Genomic DNA, 17,339 nt, shown 5'->3' with positions numbered 1-17,339 from the left:
ATTTGCGGAGATGACTTGCACAGAGATAAAGCAAAAAGAAAGAAATCACTTCATAATTCGCGTGGAACTATTCTACGCTCGAGGCGCGCGTTCATTCATTTCGTGTCACCCGGAAAAGTTGCGCAACGCGTAACCGTGCACCCGTCTGCCTTTCGTTTCGAATTGTTACCGGCATGTATGTAAGTTTCACCATGAATGCGAATACCATCGCGGATGAATTGTTGTTCCAGAGACGCTGGGGACCGAGTCGACGTGTCGCGCGAGTTCATTGAACTTCGAAACTTTGCGAGCGGCCAGATTTCACTATCTCACGAACGAAACGACGTGTGTCGTCAGCACCTAAACGCGAAATTGCGGAATTGTATCCGGATTTATCTTTTTTTTTCGTTTCGATTTTCTCCGGACACAAAATACGTATCTTTCATATTTTTGTCGATGCAGCGTTACTTTTAATTGCTCATTACATTAGGCTTATTACAAAAGTTACAACTATCTTCTTTTTCAATTTTTGTAATCTATAATATATTTAGAAATGCGCATTTACGAATTTTCTGATTTGTTTAATTTATATACGTTTATGTGCTTCTATATCATATTTTTATGGCAGTTGATGTAAATCCTTACTTTGTTCTGCAATGAAAATTAGAAATGAGACGCAAGAAATGAAACACGCAATTAAATTGTCAAAATCAATTTTATGTATCGTTCAATTACGCATTAGATCCGATCAGATTTGCGTAAGCAATCGAACGAGACATGATTTCCTCATCTAGGAAAATGTATATATATATGTATTTGATCGAGAATATAAAAGTATCCAAAGATCATTAAACTACGCAGTAAAGCTTCATTGTAGGACGATAATCACGCAATTTATACATGTTGCATTTATCGCGTCGTTTATGTTTCATTGGATTGAAATGAAGAAAATATTTTATCGAACAGGAGGGATGCCGTTAGATGTGCACCAGATTCTCCAAAGTTATTACGAAACATTTCCGCTTTTTTTCATTTGCTCCGGTTTGCGAAATTGCGATAACCGCAAGCTGTTCTATTAATTACTGATTAGTATGCATTAAATGTATATATTTAAAGTAATTTTCTGTCGACGTATGTACATCTAATTTTCCTATTTGTTTACTGCACATGTCGATCAAATATACATATGAACATTTTTTCTTTTATCAGTATTAGCTTTAATTCGTACGGTGCATTCTGACTTATATCTGTAAACGATTAAATAACTTTTCTCTCGGAAATATTGCCTTGACGAGAGATATTGCGCGCTGCTGCTTTATTAGATATACATGTATATGCAAAAGATTTATGACGATTATAATGCAAAACTATGCAAGCCGTGGAAGAATGCGGTAAAAAAATCTACATCGTTAATAAAGAAGTATATTCGTGTCACGTTTTAAGCGTATATTTTTCTTGGAAACGTTGTTACGTGCTGCATTTCCCACGCCGTGTTGTCTCGTACTTGCTGTTTATTTTTTATATATTACACGGAAGGAATATCCGTCTGACTTTATTTCTCATTATATCTTTTTATCTGATTTTAGTATTTGGGCAGCACAGAGGTGGATCAACCTAAAGGCATCGATGTCGTCAAGGAGGCGATTTGTAAGCTGAAATTCAATCAGCAACTCAAGAAGAGCGAAGGCACGAAAACGCCGAAGGTCGAGCTTACTATAAGTATCGATGGCGTGGCGATACAGGAACCAAAAACAAAAACGACTCCCAAGGTTCGTTGACATAAAAATAGCTTTTTTCTCCGAGAGAATTCCTTGTCTTAGTTACTTTTCATGGCTCGATTACTTTACCGTGATTTGATCGAAGATTATTTTTACAGCGAATTATGCATCAGTATCCGTTACATAGAATTTCGTATTGCGCCGATGACAAAGGAGAGAAGAAATTTTTCAGTTTCATCGCGAAAGAGGAGGATGCAGAGAGGCATACGTGCTTCGTTTTTGTCAGCGACAAATTAGCCGAAGAAATCACGCTCACCATCGGTCAGGCCTTCGATTTAGCTTACAGGCGATTTCTGGAAACATCTGGTAAAGATTTGGAAGCGCAGCGACGCTGCATGGTGCTACAGCAAAAGATAAAACGATTAGAACACGAAAACAACGTTTATCGGCAGCGGCTGCAAGATATCGCAGCTATTAAAGGCTCGGTTAGTGCGCAGATATAAATAAAGAATATTTTATAAAATATTTTTATAATGTATAAATGGAGTTTATATTTTAATATTGATATACTGATAATGAGTGTGTCTGTATATGCAATACTGAATGTGGCTAATCTCGTTTTAGGCGGATGTGTCGGCGTATCTATCACAGCATAATTTACCCGACATTCTTCACGTACTTGGAACTCCGACGGATTCGTCGCAAGTTAATGGCTCGGTTAGCAAAGCATTACTAAATACAAGCAGCGACAGTAACGGAAATACGTCTAATGGACCTCAGCAACCACCGCCAGTGCCGCCGCGAAGTTTCGAGAAAAGTTTCGATGATGATTTTATGGGGTACGTACAGTCAACAAATTTTATTAATCTCTTTTTTTGATTTTACATTTTTTTTTATTTTATAGAAATGAACCAGTGCCAATACCGTCGGTGGGCACAAAATTGGAAGGGTTGTTGATGGATGAATTTGAGGAAGATTTCAATCCAAGGGCTTACGAGACCGCAGCCAATGGTCTTGCCAACCATCAGTCAAACAACAATCCGCTCCTTAATGGTCAAGTATCTTCTGGATTAAACTTCTTCTCGCAATCTAATGGTACGATCAGTCCTCCGCCTCTGTGTAAGTATTTATAATTGATGAAAAAAATATACATCTCTTTTATTATGTTATCCCTGAAAATATTATATTTTCTTTTCAGTGGCGCCACCACCAAAGACGAAAGATTCGAGACGTCAAAACGGAGTCAAAGAAGATTTATTCGGTAGCATTCCTTTCAATCCCACGCCAACTTTAAATATAAAGAATGAGTTTAAGGATCCATTCGAAATGGGAGAATTCGGAGCTTCGACTATGACAGCAAATCCTAGCCAGCAGGAATTGGAAAATGCTATTGGTCTACTAGACAAGAGGCTGCTGGAGATGAAGGTAAAATCATGCAATTTCATTCGGTTCTTAAATTTTCCAGACTTTTTGCTATAGATAGATTGTAAAATGAAATACAATATGTAATGTAAAATTTTTAGGATGGTTTTAGTAGAGGGCTGTGTATTGGAACAGACGACTTTTCTTTGGAGAGCCTGGACCCGCTGCGAAATTAAACTCGTCGAGTAAATCGGAAGCTAAGAGCACTCGAACAAGAACTTCATTAGTACTCTCTAATGCAGAGTACGAAAGACCAATTAACGGATAGAGTAATTAGGAACTATGTCCTTAGGAATTATGTCCGTGTAAAACCAAAATTAGTCAATTATTACTATTATCCTGCTCGTATATTTATGATCATGCTCGATATTTATGGTACACATAAAATAATTTTATAAGGCGTATCCTTCTACGCTCGCTGGTATAATCTATTTTGTTCGCTTTAGAATTGGGGTCCAATTTGATAACGCACTTAGAACGCGTTATCGTTGTTAATAATGAGTCAGTGAGACAAGATCTCAAGTTGACTGCTAGAGTGGAACGAGATATTATTCTAATCGAGGCCACGTAATTTTAAACGAGAATTTGTTTTACACGTGCGGCGCGCGCATACACATATACATGCATACATACGTTAAAACAGATCTTATCGCGAATCTCTCATATCGACGATGGTATGCTTGCGTCTTTTATATTTTTTAATGAGATATTAAAAAAAAAAGAAACTAATGAATATTATAATCTTGCAGCCACCAAGTCGGATAATGGTGAAGGCCGAGAAATCTCTTAAATTCTAAGAGTTTAGTTAAGAGAAATTTGCAATATATATTTTATACTCGGCTTAGTTTATAAATTAGTCTCTTCATTCAATCATCTGTTTAAAAGTCATCTGTTGTAAAATGTGCTAGTAAAATGTGAGTCACTTTAACACAATAATAGACGACAAAAATCTAGTGGAGCACTAACCATCTGTAGCATTAGAGATCACATTAATAATATGAACGCATAGCTTTCATAGTCCATTGATTGAATTTGTACGCTCCACTCTCTGTCCTCTTTCTTTGATCTGTCGTACTTTTATTCCCTACATCTTTCTTTCAAAGATAACATAATCGAAAAGAAAGGTTTAACTCTAGGAGCATGAGAGATTCTAGTTGTACATTTTATAGTAATCTCTTAAGAAAATCCACCTCAAATTCATTGGACTATTCAATTACAATATAGGGGATAGTTGATACTAAATATATATTACGATAATAACTGAACCGACCAACGTAATATGGAGTGTTAAACGAGTTTATACTATACAAAGTGGATTAGTAATTATGTACATATGGACTTCTATATCTCTTATTATTGTTGCTATATTGTTTAAGATTCATAGTTAAGAATATAGCATATGATTATTACAACTGAAATATTGAATATTTGATGCGTTTTCCTTATAATTCAATATATTAAATTTCGGAGTAATCTGAAAAAGTTATCCAATCGTCATGATATCCTTTTTGCAACTAAGATGTCATTTATAAATTATTCACATTTCCAACTTTTAAAAATTGATTTAACATTGATTTAGCATCATCAATGTTCATAAAATTTCACATTACATCCTTTAAAATTATAAGTAATGGCGTTTCTAAAACTAGCTTTCCTTCTTTTTCTGCCATTTTAATCAGTGATGTCATATCCTATCGAGATGCAGATAATTATGGTAAGAAAAGATACAACGCAAATTAAAGTATGTTAAAATATTAAATATATGTATATAAATTTATATAAAGAAAATATGCAAGAGGATATATGCTACGATCTTCAAGAATCGTATGGTTACTCGCTTGCTGAAGAATATATATTTTTTCGGAAGAATTACAAGATGAGGTGCAAGTTTAAAAAATATTTTATATTAAACAATTATATAAACCATTTTTTATAATTATACTATTTTTAGAAAATATCAGCAGTAGAAATGCCTTTACAATTTACAAGAATCAATTTATACAGAGTCTCGAAATAGCGAATCATTAAAGAAAATATTGTCATCTACTTGCGCACCTAATGAAGAAAAATATGTAATAAGTATTTAAACATTATGTCCAATTATTCGCGATTACATATGACAATAATTGATAAACTTATATTTTTATATCATGTATCATTGATTCATATTATGAACAATCAATGGACTCTGAAATAGTAGAAAAAAACCTAATCTACAGATAAATACGAAAGTCTAAAATAATTTTCCGAATGTAATAAATGTGACGCTCTATCGTTTAGAATTCCAGCGCTTTTGAATTTGGCGCGTTTTTCTCGCGCGAGACGATACGTCACGTGACCGCTGGCGGCGCCAGCGGCGTGAACGTGGCGCGGCGCGCGCTGCGTCAGTGTTCCGCGAGCCTCCATCGTGTTTTGTTCGTATCCTAGCCCGGTCCCGGCCTCCATCATCGAGTCTGCACCAGGGTGGGAGGGAATCGCCGCCGCCTGCAGACGCGAGAGCTGACGAGAACCGCCACAGAGACAAAAGTGCCTTCTTCCTTCCTCGCCGCGAGCCGAAGATCCCACTCAGGATGGCGGACGACAGCCACGAGAACGGCACCAGCAACGGCGACGTGCCCGAGATCGAGCTGATCATCAAGGTGAGTGTGCCACGCGCGATCGCGAGCGAGATGGATGCGATTTGGGGGGGAAGGGAAAGACGCAGAGAGGAAAAAAGGAGGCGATCGTCTCGTGCGCGCTTTGGGCGTGGAGTCGCACCGAGCGCTCGCTTTATCGCTCCCGCGGGAAGTCTCGAGGGAAATAAGGAGAATCTAGTCTCCTCCTTCTCTCCCGACGCGACCCTGACAATCGACCGCTCCGCGGAAATAATATCTTCGTCCGGTCGTCTCGGACGCCCGACTTTGTTTCCATTTCACCGAAGCCGTCCCATGGAAAATTTTCGCTCCGTAATTTAATCGAACGGTACGTGCATAATGCATGTGCACATAGGTTGTTGCTCGCCTTTTCGCGAACCTCGACTCGCACATGTGTCATCGCGTCGTAGGCATCCTCTTCGTATCTAACGTTACATCAGGGGTCAAGACCGGTTTGCTCCGCGGCTCAATTCAATTTCTGACGCCGCGTACCGCTAACCGTTGCGCTACTCGTCGTCGCGAATAAGAGGATGATTTTCGCGTGTTTTTGTCGAAATTACACACCTTACGTCGATCTCTCGAGTGAATAGAAAATCCGCGCAGATCTGACGCGAAATGCAGTTTTAGATTCTATTTTTTATTTTTATTATTTATATTTATATTTTTATATTATTTATATTTTTTATTTGTCTGATTAATGTATATTTCACGTATAAAAGCTGAATCGCGCGAGTGTCTGAGAATTACGTTACACATTTCTTTACGCATGGAGTCATCGAGGGCGCCGTTCTCGCACACACACACACACTCTCTCTCTCTCTCCCTCTGTCGATTCGTTTGTGTATTCAGCGGCAGATAGGACGCGACACGACGGAAAGAAGACGCACGTCGTCGTCGCGTCCCTCGCGTGAGGACGGGGAAATGCGGGCGAGAAGTTGCGACCTGGAAAGTGGTCGCGACGGGAAAATGAAAGGCCTCTCCGCGGCTGAACTAGCTTTTCCCCGGGTGCCGCCTTATTAGAATCCGGACGGAGATCGCGATTGTCGAGATCGATCTATATTTGCTTGCGCGGTACAAATTCCATCCATCACAGGCTGGCGCATTCCTATATCTTATCGCGGATAAATCGCGCGACGTTTAAATCTTGCTTTAAATCTTTTCATTGCGATTAATATCGATCGTAGAAATATCGGAAAATTTCCTTATTAGGAGTTCTTTAAGGTGTCATCGAAAAATCTCTCGATATTTCATGTCTTTTGCTTTAGAATATAATTAAAATGATATATGATTTCAAACATTATTTTTATAACTTGTTTTAATAATTTGAAAAATGATATAAATACTTAAATTAGAACATCTCGTGATATTACTTGAAAATTTATTATTTAATTTTATTTATTTCATGGGAAAGGTTGAATGCTAATTCTTTTTACGACCGCGAAAGGACAAAACGGAATGAGTTGAAGCAAAATATGTACGCTATGACGTATTTTAAAAGAAAAAAATACGATGTCGTAAACACGTTCATCGATCTTGCACGATATCGTAATTTCGCGATAACGCTATATTACGTTTTGATTTTGATTAGATAGCAGCAGCGGTTATTTGCGATCGCTATTATTCGTATTTTCGATCGACTCGATTCGTTCGAGGGTGTGAACTCGACGCGAAACTTTCTTTTCACCGAGTTTCCAAGGGGAATGACTCCTTATAAGCGGAAACGAGCTACCTTCGACAAGTGACCATTAAAGAGCTTGCGATTAAACTTTCGCCGGGACCGATCGGATTTCTTCCGAGGAAAATTATCATCCTTATACGCGGTGGTAGACCGAGATTCCACATCATGCATCATTGAATTGTACACATGACTTTCTCGCAAGAAAAGTGTAGTATTTTTTCTCGAAATTGCAGAACAATTTTTTAAACTTTTCTACACTGAAACAGAAATTGTTGAATTGTACACACAACTTTCTCGCAAAAGAAGTGTAGTATTTTTTTTCGAAATTGCAGAACAAATTTTTTTGAACATTTCTACACTGAAAAAAAATTGTTGACTTGACTAAATTGTTCAACTAAATTACTATTTCCTTAATTGAATATATATTAATATTTAAGTTAAATATACGTTTTGTTAGATCTAATGTTATATATAATTTAAATATTTCTAAATGTTCAATTAATAAAATAATATTTATATTCTCTCGTAGCACAAATATAATTTATAATTTACGTAGTGATGTGCAAAACATTTAACGTAAACATAATTTTGACAAATTAAATTAAGCATCAGGTTGAAAACTTGAATATTAATATTATTATTGTATCTATAAATATAAATATTTGTTATTTCTACAATAATATACAAAAGGAAATGAGAACAATGCATCGCAATGATATGATTTAATGCTGAATTTTGTCGAAAGCGTTCGCTCTTTACTGCTGATCCTATTGTGCGAAGAAATGATTGCCATATCGGTGCAACCTGTCCTCGAATGTGTCAATGAGAATTTTACGCGAAGGCGTTTCAGATAAAACTGACTTATTATCATTTCGATTGTTGCTTAGATAAATATTCAGGTAGTTCGCCGTAAGCCGGATATTTGTTAAAAATGCATGTCTCTTCAGCGCATATCTTTTATGATAAAACATGATAAAACACATGAAATTGATAGTAAATTATCAGCCTCTTTTATACGCGAGATACAGAATTAAACGATAAAATTAATTAATGCATCGTAATTTATGAAAATTTAAATCTTACGAAAGCTCTTGTATATATATCGCTATATTTTATTACGTTTTAATTAATTATATAATAATTATAATGAAGTCTATATATTACAACGTATTTCTAAGAATATCATGAGAGTATTGCCGACAATTTTCTGAAAATAGCGTATTTTGGATCGCGAATATATTAATAAATAATCATGATGCGAACATTCGAATTAGTAAAAAAAAGCGCGCGTCGTCCGCATTTTCTTCGTAACGAAAATAACCGTAAAGACGCGATTATTAAACGACGGACCGTTTAATTTATTCGATTAATGGGGTCAGACTGCGTACAGTCGAGTGTACCGGGGCTGGCTGTACCGTTGTTGAAAATCCAAGAGCGGCGGAATGACAGGTACATATACGCAGCCGCACACGGCTATAATTCTGCATTCGATCGTCAAAATCGCACGCGCGAAAGATTTAATGGTAAACGGATCGACCTTGCACTCTCGGGAAGCGATCATGCGAGGTCTCTCGGGTAAGTGTGTCAAACGGGACGAAACGACGAGCGGCTACTACGAGGTCCTCCTCGAGATTCTACCGTTAAACGATGGACTCCTTTACCTTCCGCTTTCCTCGCTCTTCTGGCTTTCCCCGGCTTCGATATTACTTCGTTTCCTCGGATCTCCTCTATTATATCTATTACATTTAATATCTATTACATCTAATACGGTGACCATCCGTTTATTTCAAAGGACAGTCCTTTTTTTTCAATTTCACGGAGAGAATCTTCTCTTAGAATTTACCCTGAAAATTGACATTGAAATTTTATGAGTTTCTCGGATTAATCTTTACCACAATAAAAAATAATGTACGTAGTAAAATTAATGGAACATATTTTATATCTTATTATGGTAGATATTAATATTTTTTATTGTGGTAAATATTAATCATAGAAACTCTTGTAAAATTCTTCCAATTGCCCACGATTACCATGATTTTCAAGGTAAATTAGAAGAGAAAATTCTCTCTATGTAACTGTCCTTTAGATTTGTTTATTTTCTTAAAACTTGTTCTTTATTTTAAAATTTTGTCCTTTAATTAATTTAGCTGGATTGCTTATCAATCTCCAGAGTTTGAGTTTTGAATGTAGAGGTAATAATAACTTTAGTCTCAAATTGTTTTGGAAATATATTAAAACAAAGTCCTAAAATTTTCAAGTTTGCCCTTTATTTTCCTTGTTTTTTCTCTTTAAACAAATGGTCACTATAATTATATCTCTATGAATGTTTCGAGAACTCATATTTATTGAAAATAGAAGAGTGTAAATTAAATCTAAAAGAAAAAAATATAACAAAGAGTTTGCAGTCGCAAGGGAAGCGAAACATATTTTTAAGACAAAAAATAAAAAAAAAATTGCCATTTGTAAAGAGACAACGGAGAACAATTCCTGTTTTTCAATCTCTTTCTTATGCAAACGTTAATTTCTATGTTCCTTTTAACTGTTTACCCTATTACGATTTAATTATAGTGTTTTAATGATCTCTTTTTACGATGTTCCATCTTGCTAGAATTATTTTTCCGACCGCAGTTACTTGCATTAAAATGAAAGAGTATCGCACAACCACACCTGCGGCGCGATCGATCAGACTTTAATCTCCTCTAAGGTCATTGCAAACGTGTCTAGGTGGAAGACAATTCGATAGTTTGCATAGTCGCTTTATAAACATAACATCACATCGCTGCAACGAAGCATGGAAAAAAATGCGTGCGCGAAAAGGAGCCATATAGGCGCGTATAAAAAAGAAAACGTTTTAAACGCGAGACCGAAAGATATTAATGTTGAAGTGGAAAATCCAGGAAGAAATCGGAAAAACATCGTTCTTCTAATAATATCCGCTTACGAGTATAATATTTCTTCGCTAACAACGTCTTGACACCGACGATTGACATTTTCTTTCCTGCTCATCGTTTCATTCAGAAAAGATGGCGAACGCGTTGTAAAATTATGGCTCTCACCGCATACATACATATATTTCCAGAAGTCGTATTCGCATATATATGTGCATGCATTTGCCTATTTCTATTCGTAACGGTGTTGTCATACACAGGATGAACGTTTTGTACGTATGGAAATATTATAAAAAAAAGAGCTAAGAGGAGCATCATCTTCCTTATATAGCATCACATTATACATATATGAATTATTTATTTGAAAAGCTGATAGTTTTTAAAAATTCAGTTTAATAATAGGTACACAGCTGATTGATATCACACATTTTATTAGTATATATTTATTATATTTAATTATCATACTTAAAAATACTTCTCGCGTGGTTTAAGACTGAAATTACACCATTTTTTAAGTCATTATCCCTCTTGTCGGCAATTTTGTCAAATTGTTCGAGATATAATTTGTTCCAAGATTTATCGTTCGAGAAAAAAAGAATTCTTCGACAAATAATGCGCCGCAGGGCACGCATTATTCTCTTCCGGGCATGTGGAACAAGGTTGTTCGCGATATATTACCATTAACGATATCACCGATGCGTACATCGCTCTTAACCGGTCTTCCTTTTTCCGCTCGATTTCTTTCCCTAGTCTTGTTTTCCGCTATTTCGGTACAGCTTCAGAAAGAGAGAGAGCCTTGCAACGATGTCGCGGGATCGCAATAAACGCAAACCGCATACGCGCTCGCGTAACAGACATTATTATAAACTCTTCTGCTTCTCGCGAACGTAATCCGGGATTCCTCGGCGAAGATTCCTGTTTCCACCTTAACTCGCATATATCGGCCGTAAATATGCTGAATTCGATTAAACGTCATATCTCCTGATGCGCGCGTTTAGGAAACCGCTTGTGCTGTGACTTTTTCGAGGAATGGAATTCGCCTGCGTATATTTAATGCGTGTGCCTTATTTGTTTCACGGGGAATTAAACCGCGACGTGCAAATTGAAATGGCCTGAATAAATGGTATCTCGGAGAGGGAACGTAATATATCAGACGATCGTGCGAGAGATATCGAAGAAATTTAGCGCATCTTATATTACGTCAGGCGTAATAAGATTCTGACGGATTCATTATATTTTTTATTCCAAATATCGATGGATATCGATGCGTATCGAGATGATAGGTACTGTTATAACGTGGCGTACGAATTTTCAAAGCTTTCGTAATAGAGAAAGGAGGCGAGGCTGGCGAGGTAAAGGGAGATTGCAGCGTTCGAAGAGATGAAAGATGCTCAGTGTCTTCGTGACATTTGATCCACCATGAGCCTTCCTCACACGTGACTCGTACGTGAATACCTTCGGCACGAATACCAAACACGTTGGATTTCCGCATAGTCTCGAAAATATTATTAACTGTAAATTGTTACCATTCGTTTGTGCCGCTCATATAGGTACTTTATGTCTTATGTAAGCTCAATTTTGGTAACGTCAATTGGCTCTACACAGAGAGATCATTTTTTCGTAGAATTTACTCTGAAAATCATGGTAACAAAATTTGTGGGACAGCATGGTATTGGAAGAATTTTAAAAGAATAATTACATATTAATATTTTTTATTGTGATAAATATTAATTCGAGACTCTTACAAATTTATCTTTCAACACCATATATTTAAATTCTAAGAGAAAATTCTCTCCGTGTGTAATTCTTTTTTAGTTTTGAAAAACTATGACAAGATTGAATAAACTTAATATTAAAGGTAAAATTAAAATAATGCAACGCAGGTAAAATGAAAATTGATAAAACCATGTTTGCGCGAATTATTTTCCTTTCCGTTGCTTGCTAGGCGTTGCTGCACGCCTTATTTGGAATAAATGACTCATCATAAAGTCATCTTGCACAATCTCGTGTACGAAGGGGAAGGACAACTCTTTGGATATACATGTATATACCTTGGAATTCTCTATTAACATAACTATCGCGCGAAAAGCGGAGCTTGAGGGTCAAATAGAGTCTTCGCTCGTCTTCGCCAAATTATTATTCCATTTTTTTTACATTCTCGTACATTCTGGAAATAATAGAGCTTCGTCGACAATGATACTTTGAACGTTACAGAGAAAAATAATTTCGATATTATATCAAGCGACTCTGAAAGGTGTTCTACAGATGCGTCTGTAATGAATATCTGAAGAATCATTATGACACACATTTGCATATATATTACAATTCAATGATAAGAGCATTTGAATCTCATTTATAAGACGAATAGGACTTAGAACAAGACGCGGCAAAATATATAGCGTTAATTAAAATATCTCGATATATTGCAATGTTTTATAAATATGTGACTTTAGAGATAATTTTATTTGTAAATTGCGCCTTCTACTTCTACTTTGCTGTCAGTTTTATAGAGATGTTTTTGAGAATTTATTATATTTAAAAATAGGGTAGTATGTAGTATGCGTATGATTTTTAGAGAGCATCTTGTCAACAAGCGACTCTACATCTCTAAATTAAACCGACGATGCTGTCAAATATTTATAGATGGTTTTTTTGCATTTCAAATATTACGCATGTCTGAAAAATTACATTATAAAATATTTATAAAAATTCGATAGCATTGTCACGCTTTGATTTAAGGGACGCACAGAGTTGTTAACACACAGAGAATTTTCTCTTATAGAATCTACCCTGAAAATTATATGGTAATCGTGGGATAATATGATATTGGAAGAATTTTATAAGAGTTTCTCTCTGATTAATATTCACCACACTAAAAATATTAATATCTATCACAATAAGATATGAAATATGTATGTTCGATTTTACTATGTAGATAGATAAAATTTGCTATGTATACATATTAATATTCTTTATCGTGGTAAATATTAATCAGAGAAACTCATAAAATTCTTCCAATATACATACCATATTGTCTCAATGATTGATTAGCAGGATAAATTCCAAGAGAAAATTCCCTCCGCGCAGGATCCTCTCCGAGGATCATACGCGCTAAATAGAGCCTTGACTTTCTCACAACATTGTGCAACGTCCGAAAACGGATCGTGCGTCATCGCCGAGAAGGAATACGGAGATGCGAGCGCGAGAGGAACCAGCTGCATGACGCATATGAGACTGGAAAGTAAAACATCGGTTGGTAGTAGTAAAACGATAGTAACAAAGGCTGGATGATATCGCGATCTCTTCATTTCTCTAACCGCGGCTCATTCTGGAAGAGCGCGGTTGATTGTTGACGGCCGGATGAAAATAGAATCTCCGAGAAAGAGAAAGAGAGGCCTGGCGAGCTGCCGGGATTCGATTTGCTCGAATTACGGCAATACCGCGGGCAATCAGCAGGCCTGGCCTTACGAAGGAGAGCGATTACGTTACACAATGTACGGGTTGTTTAGCTACCATCGCTTGAGTGAAGGAGCAAAGTATCGGGATAACGATCAGAATGGAATGTCGTAGCGAAAGATATTCGTTCACACAATTGTCCATTAGACACGGTATTGGATACAGTATACTTCGTACTAACAATTCTCGGTTAAAGGTTGAAAACTATGAACGCGTGAAAGATGCACAATTGGATTAAATGCCAGGGAGAAATCAAACTCGACGATTAAAGGCTGACTAAGGTATTGAAAAGTAGAAAGCTTTTTTTGCAACATTATAAAGTGAAAAATTATTTATAAAGATTGATATAGTCTAAAATTGCTTAGCATTAAAAATATCAGGATTTGGGTTCAGAAATAACGCGTCTGTGGAAAAAAAGGAACGAAAATAAAGAAGAGATAATTTAGATCGGCAGATTGCGTAAGTTTTTTTTTGGAATGACCATGAGCATCACAGAGAGTAGGACGCGTCAGAGAGCGAGTAAATAAACCGTGACATCGGGGAAACGAGAGCGGAGCTCTAGCAACTTTGGTACGACGTACTCTCTCTCGATTCGACCGATCGAGCGGGAGAAAACGTGGTGGGACTCTCGTCCGGGTTTGACTAATGGCTGGGTTTGCTCATCACGCGCGAACACAAAGATCTGTGCGTTTTGCCACGCCGTTGTTGGATACGCGCACTAGTTGCGCGATGACGTCAGGGCTCTTATCGCCCGGAGATACAAACAGGATAATCCACGAGATACCACGGAATTTACATGCCAGCTCGCTAGTAGCCGCGAAAACATAATAAAATATTTTACAATTAAATTACAAAAACATATCTCTTTTAATTTAATATTTATTTTTTATTGAACATATATTTTTCAAATAGCGAGGAAAAAGAGAAGAAGAGAAAGAATCTATTATTTCTATTTAAAAATATATTTTAATTATCTAAAAATATATATATAGCGAAATTTGATTCACTTGGATTCCGTCTAACGCAGAAAATATTGTTTTTAGGCATCGACGATCGATGGCCGTCGAAAGGGCGCCTGTCTCTTCTGCCAGGAGTACTTTATGGATTTGTATCTTCTGGCGGAGCTAAAGACGATTTCCCTGAAGGTGACCACCGTGGACATGCAAAAGCCGCCACCCGACTTCCGTACCAATTTCCAGGCCACCCCGCCACCCATCTTGATCGACAACGGCGATGCGATATTAGAGAACGAGAAGATCGAGCGACACATCATGAAGAACATCCCTGGCGGGCACAATCTGTTCGTACAGGATAAGGAAGTGGCCACTCTCGTGGAGAACTTGTTTAGTGTGAGTGTCAATTAAATCCAAATCGAAAGTGAAATCGATCGAGAAATCAAACTGTTTGAAATCGTATCTCTCTTTCTTTAACTAAGCGAGAAATTACATGTGTCTTTGGGTTTGCAGAAACTCAAGCTGCTGTTACTGAACGCGAAGGACAAGGACAAGGATCCCAAGTCCTCGTCATTGATGGCGCATCTACGTAAGATTGATGAGCATCTGGGTCGCAAGGGCACGCGCTTTCTTACCGGCGACACCATGTGCTGCTTCGATTGCGAGTTGATGCCGCGGCTGCAGCATATCAGGGTCGCCGGCAAGTATTTCGCCGACTTCGAGATACCGGAGACCCTGGTGCATTTGTGGCGGTACATGCACCACATGTACAGGCTCGACGCTTTTCTACAGAGCTGCCCGGCCGATCAGGATATCATTAACCACTACAAACTGCAACAGGTGAGGCGCGCGGGTCGACCTTTAATTGCATACAAGTTGGCGGTTGAATTGAATAATTAGCACTCTTCGACGAATGCCTTTAATTTGCACCCACACTTCTTGCGATGACGCAATTATTACATTCGCTATGCGCAGCAAACCGCGATTTTTCCCACGTCCGTTACCGATGTAATTAAAACGAACTTCCGATATTTTATTGCAGAGTATGAAAATGAAGAAGCACGAGGAGCTGGAGACGCCGACCTTCACCACGAGTATCCCGATTGAGGTCAACGATGATTAGGCTGGATCTTCCTCGAGTCTTGCGATCGCGTGACTTTGATTAGACATCGAGATCGAGACTTATATCGAAACGGCGAATCGTCTCGACAGAGTTTCAATGGCGCGCGCATTTTGTAATTTAATATCTATTATTATAGTATTTTTAAAACAAACGGGAATTTTTCCATTGAAACTCGCGTCTTTCCAGCTGCCAGCTCGTGCCCTCGCCGTATCATTGATCGATTCATATCTTTTTGCTAAAGCAATCATTGCTGAATGCCTAAATCCCTTTTCTGGGATCAAGTCAGGTGTAAACGAATTAGCTTTTTTACCGCAAACGACGCGAAAATATATATATATATATATATATATATATATATATATATGTATGTATGTATAAATAAATATAAGTGCATTAAGACTTAAGTCTTAGTATCAATAGATTATCAATTTTCTCTATTTTTCTTTTTTCTTTTTTTTTCCTCGCTATGTATGGCATACATACGTAGTTTTGACCTGAGTAGTATTAGCAAGATTTTAATTTGCTATTATTGATTCAAGGCTTAAGTTGATTGGAAGAAGCTATCATGATTTTGTCACTTTTTTAATGGCAACAATCGTGGAAACTAATACCAAGAGTGCAAAAGAAACGTATGCATTTGCGGGAATTAAATTGGGTGCCATTATTATATCTTTGAAAATTTAATAAAATTTATTTTAGTCTCTTTAAATAATTATTTCTAGACATTAGTCTTACGCGAGAAACGTAAGTAAAGTTGAATAAAACATAAAATATAAAAAATATTTGAGAGCTAACATGTTTCAATATTATTTGCGTAACTTTTTTATAAATATGTTAGAGTTTTCTTAATTATTATCTCTAGTTCTGTTATAAGTTATTGTAATAATCGAAATATTTGCGTTTAATGGAAAGAATATGGAGTTTAAAGTCATAAATTTGTTTAACACAGTTTCATGTTTCTAAACGCGATTGCATGATGAACGCATGCGTTATCGATATACATAGAAGAAAAAAGGAAACGTTTCGCTATATCTTGCAAAACAAAATGGTGCAAAAGTGCATACGTTTCTTGTGAATTCCGCGGTGTAGGTATCTTGTTATATTCCCGTTTCATTGTTAGCACTTTTACTGATTTTTACAAACGAAGAACGAGTATTGCAAGCGTAACGTTCTCCGAAGTTTCTCGAGTCGAAAGCATTTAAAATAATAACGGCATCCAAGAGCATCGACTCTGCTTATTTCCGCACTAATACACAATCCACTGTTCCAGAAAAACAGAAAACGAGCGATTTTATACTCGTAAGCAACTGTCTATTTTCGCATTAGTAATTCTATTATTATTATTACTATTATTATTATTATTATTATTATTATTACTATTGTATTATTAATTTTGGTTTATATATCCGTAAAAATCAATATACCAGTGTTTACATTTAACGCCTAGAATCCCATCATTTATCACGGTAAGAATATATGCGGCATGCGT

At 36.8% G+C, this 17,339-nt stretch overlaps 2 protein-coding genes across 4 annotated transcripts in view; both read left to right on the top strand.

The window, feature by feature from the left end:
* The window catches only part of LOC114944254 (PTB domain-containing engulfment adapter protein 1), a 35,125-nt gene extending 30,588 nt beyond the window's left edge, over positions 1–4,537 (top strand). For 2 of the 3 annotated variants that reach the window (XM_029320073.2, XM_029320074.2), the window contains exons 4-9: positions 1,566–1,748; positions 1,856–2,182; positions 2,322–2,536; positions 2,602–2,816; positions 2,896–3,122; positions 3,221–4,537. In XM_029320073.2, coding sequence (XP_029175906.1) covers positions 1,566–1,748; positions 1,856–2,182; positions 2,322–2,536; positions 2,602–2,816; positions 2,896–3,122; positions 3,221–3,295 — 1,242 coding nt within the window. In that variant the 3' untranslated portion in view covers positions 3,296–4,537. The remainder of the gene's footprint in view (positions 1–1,565; positions 1,749–1,855; positions 2,183–2,321; positions 2,537–2,601; positions 2,817–2,895; positions 3,123–3,220) is intronic. The other variant, XM_029320075.2, reaches the window with a different exon arrangement.
* Positions 4,538–5,490: 953 nt separating this feature from the next.
* Clic (chloride intracellular channel protein 5) lies at positions 5,491–17,269 on the top strand. The gene is made up of 4 exons (XM_029320076.2): positions 5,491–5,758; positions 14,818–15,123; positions 15,241–15,567; positions 15,770–17,269. Exons 1-4 carry the CDS (start codon positions 5,690–5,692, stop codon positions 15,848–15,850), a joined length of 783 nt encoding a protein of 260 aa, XP_029175909.1. The 5' UTR covers positions 5,491–5,689; the 3' UTR covers positions 15,851–17,269.
* The last annotated feature ends 70 nt before the right edge of the window (positions 17,270–17,339 follow it).

This window comes from Nylanderia fulva, unplaced genomic scaffold (genome assembly GCF_048542155.1).
Source record: "Nylanderia fulva isolate GAGA-0341 unplaced genomic scaffold, ASM4854215v1 Scaffold17, whole genome shotgun sequence".
NCBI lineage: Eukaryota > Metazoa > Arthropoda > Insecta > Hymenoptera > Formicidae > Nylanderia > Nylanderia fulva.
Note: the sequence above shows the minus strand (reverse complement) of the source record. Positions and strands in the feature narration are given on the sequence as shown.

Bases quoted from the DNA above. Each gene is read 5' to 3' on its own strand.
- Clic (XM_029320076.2), top strand. From the start codon at position 5,690: ATGGCGGACGACAGCCACGAGAACGGCACCAGCAACGGCGACGTGCCC. The intron at 5,759-14,817 runs GTGAGTGTGCCA...TATTGTTTTTAG, and splicing joins AGATCGAGCTGATCATCAAG to GCATCGACGATCGATGGCCG. The intron at 15,568-15,769 runs GTGAGGCGCGCG...ATTTTATTGCAG, and splicing joins ACCACTACAAACTGCAACAG to AGTATGAAAATGAAGAAGCA.